This window comes from Schistosoma mansoni, chromosome 6 (genome assembly GCF_000237925.1).
Source record: "Schistosoma mansoni strain Puerto Rico chromosome 6, complete genome".
Lineage (NCBI taxonomy): Eukaryota > Metazoa > Platyhelminthes > Trematoda > Strigeidida > Schistosomatidae > Schistosoma > Schistosoma mansoni.
The window spans coordinates 2,123,875-2,130,627 of NC_031500.1; the positions used below are offsets into that span (position 1 = coordinate 2,123,875).

The window sequence follows — 6,753 nt, forward strand, 5'->3', positions numbered from 1 at the left end:
TTTATGGTTACTATTTATGGTAAGAAAAAAAAGACCCCAGTTAACTAATGTTTGATAAGATCATCTATCTAGTTTTGACAGGTATATATAATTATCAGAAAGGGGTTTTGATGGAGATTTAAGTTATTTTGTTATGGCTGAATTCATGAGTCAATAAAAGCTAGACAACTATGGAAAACCTGGAATCGCTAGACTGCAGTTTCGTCCTATTGTGAGACTCCTAAGCAGTGCGCATCCACTATCCAGGCTCGTGATATTCGAACGCCAGACCTATCAACCAAACCCTTTCTGATAATAATCATATGCTCACTAACGAGTGGCTTCAAGAGGTATTTCTTGGAGTTCTAGTGAGAAGCAGTGACCAATGGAGTTCAACCAGGTCTGTTGTGAGATAGCAACTCACTGAGGACAATGGTATATACGTCGCTGAATTTCGTGGATCGTTTGAAGTTAGACATTAACACCGTTGGATGCTGGTCAGTTCAGTGGTCTAGAGGTTAAGCGTTCGCGAGCGAGACCGATAGGTACTGTGTTCGACTCTCGCGATGCGGGATCGTGGATGCACACTGTTGAGGAGTCCCACAATAGGACAAAACAGCAGTCCAGTCCTCCCAGGTTTTCATTGGTAGTCTAGCTTCAATTGACTCATGCTTTCAACTATTGTGGACTAGTTAGTTGTGAGCGTTAAAAATATAAATGAATGCTTATACATCATACTCATTATATTATTCTGACTGTGACGACATATTGTGGTTAGCAATTTTTTTAACGAGGTTGCTTTCCATGGGATGAGGTTACTGACATCATGCGCAGCTTTCCTACTTTATCCGGGCTTCAGACTTACAGTAACCTTAGAAGAGCTACAGGTGGAAATCATTAAACTGCATCATGACGCAATCCCTAACTTGGAATCCTGAAAGGAAACGGAAAAGAAGCACACGAAAAACACACTGCGTTAAGAATTGCAATTAGGCTTCAAAAAGATGAATAGCAACTAGAAATCACTGAAAAGGATTGAACAGGACATAGTTAGATGAAGAATGTTGGTGGTCAGCTTATTCTTCTCCATGAGGGATGATAGACATATGTAAGTTGGTGATTCTAGTGATGACTTATCTTTACTTAGCTGCTAATCAACAAATTTTGAATTATTTTCATAAGCATGACTGTTTATCCATCGTACGTATCACTTTTTAATATTCCACCTTTGTTTGAAACGTGGAGAACTACTACATCCATCGTCAAGAAGGTACAAGTATATATAAACAATTGTTTACACAAAATACTCAACATTCACTGGCCAGATACTATCAGCAACAGCGTTTTATGGTCGAGGACAAACCAGCTTCCATCTGAGGAGGAAATTAGGAGAAGATATTGGAAGTGGATCGGACATACATTAAGGAAATCTCCAAACTGTATCACGAATCAATCCCTAACTTGGAATCCTAAAGGGAAGAGGAAAAAAGGAAGGCTAAAGAACACATTACGCCAGGGAATAGAAACAGATATGAAAAGGATGAATAGGAACTGGAAAGAACTGGAAAAGATTGTTCATGACAGAATTGGATAGAGAATGCTGGTGTGCGGCCTGTACTCCTCCACGAGGGGTAAGAGTCGTAAGTAAGTAAGCAACTTACAAACTATGAGCAAACAATCATTGAACAAAATATCCTATCTGATTTTATTTATTTATTTTAACAATAAAATAAAAAAAAATCAAATCAATAAATAATCAATAAAAAAAAAACTTGGAACAAACAAACAAACAAAAAAACACAAAAAAATCAAAAAAATAAACAAAAAAAACAAAAAAAAACAGAAGAAAATCAATCATATCATGATTTCATATTATTTTCAAATGATAATCTATCTAATATTGGATTTATATTCCCATTATATTGTTGTATTAAACTACTTAAATACATATCACTTTGTTGAAAACCCATATGACGTAATCTTATTATAATAGCGGATATATTTATTTGATCTTTATTATTGTTACTATGACAACTACTATTAGGTAATCTTGTTAAGTTCATACATGATGTTGTATATTGACTATTACGTTTTAATCCATAATGATTAGTTAATATTCTTTGTTTATCATTTATTTGATTTGATTGGATACATGTAGATGATGATGATGATGATCGTAATGATGATGATGATGATCGTAATGCTGATGATGATAATGATCGTAATGATAATGCGGATGATGATGATGGTGATGGTAATTTAGTTAAATTCATTTTATTTTGTAGATAAGGTTGCTGATATGGTATATAAGTAGTAGTTGTAGCATAAGCTTGATAATTTTGTGGTAATTTCATATAATTTAAATGATTATATGGTAATTGTAATGATGATAAAAATAAATCCATTGATGTTGAATTTAATAATGGTGCACTAGGTAAAATAGGATCATGATCTAAATTTGTATTTAATGGATCAATAGATGAAGATGATGTTTGATTATTGATTATTGATTTTTTATTAGTATCTAAGTCATTATTATTAATATCTAATTTTTCTAATGTTTCTGGTAAATCAGGTAATTGTAATTCATTGATTAATTTTTTTTCTTTTAAGATAGGATTCAATTGTTGTTTGATTAGTTCACAACCATTAGTTGCTATGTAAATTCTTATAGGTTTATTATTATCATTAGGTTCGGTTAAAGTTTCAATTGCATCATGAAGATCTTCCGTTGAAATAATACGACAAAAATCTTCACCATCTAACAATGACAACAAAAAGATGAGTAAGAAATTAAAAATTGATGAATTAGATATATTCACTTGTTGTTGTTTACTTTTTATCTTTCCATTGTTATTCAAGACTGCAATTGACCAGTTTCTTATTGGCATATGTACATCCTAGGCGGACTGCCGCGATATTGCTTAAAGTCACAAGCATTCTAAGCAAAGATGAATAGCGGTTAGCAGTGGAATTCATGAAGCGTGTTTCATCCTGTTTGGGACTCGTCAGCTGGATGTTCCGGCATCTCACTTCGATGTGTTACTCTGGGACTCGAACCAAGTACCGTTTGCTTCAAATGTCATTACGTTATACACTTAGCTACTGAGTTACTGGGTTCAAGTCCCAGAGTGAACATCGAAGTGGGATGAAGGTACATCCAGCTGACAAGTCTCAAATAGGACGAAACGCGCGTGCTGAAATCCACTGCTAGCCACTATCCATCTTTGCTTATGATGAATTAGATAGTTAGAATTAGTTCTGTTAAAAGTTCTATTATTATTTTGATTATTAACTAATTTAAGTTAAAAAATGTTATAAACCTTAATGTACTTGACAGTAATAAGCAAAAGATGGATGGTAGCTAACAGTGGAGTTTAGTAGGTTTACTTCGTCTTATTTGAGACTTGTCAAATGGATGTACCTGGATCACAGAGTTGATCTTCATTTCTGCACTCGAACTTTGTACCGTTCACTTCAAACGCCATCACGTTATCCACATAGCTACTGAGTCTAGATAGCCGCTAGCTTGTGCAATGAGGTGGAGTTTAATTCATTTTTGTACTGCTAGCTACTATCCGTCTTTGCTTAGAATGCTTGTGAATTAAGGCAATATTGAGGCAATCCACACAGGATGTACATGTGCCAATAAGAGATTGATCAATTGCAGTCCTAAACACCATTAGGAAGATTAAAAAACAATGCGAAAATGTATTTGACAGTTCTTTCATCCTAGTATGAGACTTAAGAAGAATGTACAATTATGATTCTGTCACAGACAATCCAAGATAGGATATTCATTAAGTTGGTGGTTGGATGTGGTCAACAGGAAACCCTGGACCCGGGTTTCGTGCTACTTGGCACTCATCAGCAATAGGTACCTGTAATCTTCAGTGAACTGGTGCTCCCTGACGGATTCAATCCTGTGTCACTCAGCTTCATAGTCAGAGACGTTACCACTGCGTTATTCGGGCCGCGACCGACCTCCTGTAGGACTGAGATGTAATCACAATTGATTGATCACTTGGTGGTGATCAATGCCATGCGTGTCAAGAATATTCATTCTATCAATCAAACATTTAATCTATAAGCGGCTGAATCGCATACCGACAGTGGCGACTTCAATAATACATTTATTATGTATGAATGTGTTTTTGTATTGTAACTGGTAGGGGAATCCAAAAAATGTACTTCACTCTATTCGACACTTTTCAGTTGGATGCACATCCTTCCCAGTATTAATCTTCCCACCAATAAATGAATGTAGGGCCAGTCAATCAATTCTCGATATTGCGGGGACTATCCACCACTGTCTTCAGTGAGTAACTTCCTGTTTTATACTCCGGGGCATCGGTCTAAATTTTAGACATTCGCACATGAAACTGCAGGTCCTAGATTAGTGAATGCACACTGATGACAAGCTTCATATGGCGACGAAGTAGTTGTCAAAACTTTCTGCGTTTTCATCTGTTATCCAAGCTTCATAGTTTCGTAATCGCAATGAAATTCGATAATTTCCATAGCTCCTTACACTGGAAGTTTTTATGAAACATATGACAGTTTCACTGGCCTAAATTTATTGATTTCATAGTTACTTAGCACAATTGGTGATCTTATTTGTAAATTGCTGAGCTCTGAACGGGAAACCTCGAAAACGTCTAATCATTTGTTCAAAATAAAACCTTTTGTAAGATCAGAATAGGGGTTTGTGAACATTGTGGTATTGTAACACTTGAATTCGTGAGTCGATATAAGCTAGACCACCATCGAAAACCTGTAATCACTGAACAGCTGTTTCGCCCCAGTATGAAACTCCTCAGTAGTATGCGTTAACAATCTCGCATGCGAAACGGACCAAAGTTATATATTAACACAATTGTATGCCAACTCAGTGGCCTGGAGTTCAAGCGTTCGCCCACTAGGTCAAAGGCCTTGGGTCCAATCATCCGACATGATTAAGAGACAGATTGAATATACCTCTTTTGAATTGATAAGTTCAATTCTTTTTGGAGTTGATTCTAAATGCTCCAACTCTATTTTACTATAGTGAGAAAGGCTAAAGTAAGGAATATATATTTTGTAACTCCTTAACTCTACCATACCGATACATATTCACATGAGCACAAGTATAAGACTTTCTGGATAAAATCTAAGTAAATAGCTCCACCAACTCCTCCTGTAGCCCCTCCGGGGGCTACTGCCAAGCCCGGATTAACGAGGAGGGTTGAGCATGGGGTTAGCGACTGTATCCCGTAGAAAACTAACTCACTGAAAAAATGCTAACCAGAAAATATTATTCAAACCATTTAAACTCTGTCCTAGGAGTCAGAAGCTCTTTATTTAGAATAGTTGTGACGCCTAATGGTGAAAGCCGAGTTCCTTCGGAAGCTACGAGGCTGATGCCCCATCTCACAACCATTTATCCAGTTACAAAGAATGCTTTTACAATATGGGAGACCGAGAGAGTCTTCCAAATTACTGCAAAAATGAGAAGATACAACCTGAAAGTGTTTGGGATTAATGAAACATATTGGACGCAATTTGGACAACAACGACAAGCTTCAGAGGAGCTTCTGTTATACTCCGATCATGAAGAGGAAAATGCCTCACATACACAAGAAACTGCATAAAACGAATTTATAGGATAAGAATTTCATGAATCAAGGATTGTCAAAGCTTTCTTCAAAACAATAAAAGAGGTTATTATAATGAATACAGTGAAATAGTTCGACTAAGGTTAGAGGGGGGGGTTGGCAGTGGTCACAAGGAATTGTATTGGTGCTATCTAAAGAAGCATAAAATGCACTTATAGGATGAGAATCTCATAGATCGAGGATCATAAAAGCTTCCTTTACAAATAATAAAAGAAGGTATCACAATGAATACAATGAAATAGTTCGACTAAGGTTGGAGGGGGGGGGTCGGCAGTGGTCAAAAAGAATTGCATTGCTGCTGTTTAAACAAGCACAAAATGAACTTATCAGATGAAAATCTCATAGATCAAGGATTATCAAATCTTCCTTCAAAATAATAAAAGAAGATATTATAATGAAATAGTTCCACTAAGGTGAGAGGAGGGTAGGGCTGCACTTCTCACAATGAAATTGCATTGGTGCTATCTAAACAAACATAAAATGCACTTTTGGGTTGTGAATCTCATAGATCAGGGATTATCAAAGCTGCTTTCAACAGAATAAAAGAGGATATTACAATGAATTCAATGAAATAGTTCCATTAAGGTGAGAAGGGGGGCGACAGTTGCCATGATGCTGTCTAAACAAGCACAAAATGCACTTATTGGATGAGAATCTCATGGATCATCAAATCTTCCTTCCAAACAACAAAGGAAGGCATTACAATGAATACAATGAAATAGTTCCAGTAGGGTGAGAGGGAGGATAACAGTGGTCACAAAGAATTGCATTGATGCTATCTAAACAAGCATAAAACGCACTTATAGGATGAGAATCTCATAGATCAAGGATTATCAAATCTTCCTTCATAACAATAAAAGAGGATATTACAATGAATACTACGAAATAGTTCGACTAAGGTGAGAAGGGGAGGGCCGAAGTTCTCACAAGGAATTGCATTGGTGCTGTCTAAACAAGCATAAAATAAACTTTTTGGGTTGAGAACTTCATAGATCAAGGATTATCAAATCTTCCTTCATAACAATAAAAGAGGATATTACAATGAATACTATGAAATAGTTCGACTAAGGTTACAGGGGGTGAGCCGAAATTCTCACAAGGGAATTGCATTTGGTGCTGT

General features: G+C 36.2%; 1 protein-coding gene across 1 annotated transcript in view; it reads right to left on the reverse strand.

Moving 5' to 3' along the window:
• Window positions 1-1,751: 1,751 nt before the first annotated feature.
• Smp_123110 (hypothetical protein) overlaps window positions 1,752-6,753 on the reverse strand; it is a 5,972-nt gene continuing 970 nt past the window's right edge. Inside the window, exon 2 of the mRNA XM_018797928.1 lies at window positions 1,752-2,740. Within this exon, the coding sequence (XP_018652922.1) occupies window positions 1,839-2,740 (902 nt within the window). The 3' untranslated portion in view covers window positions 1,752-1,838. The remainder of the gene's footprint in view (window positions 2,741-6,753) is intronic.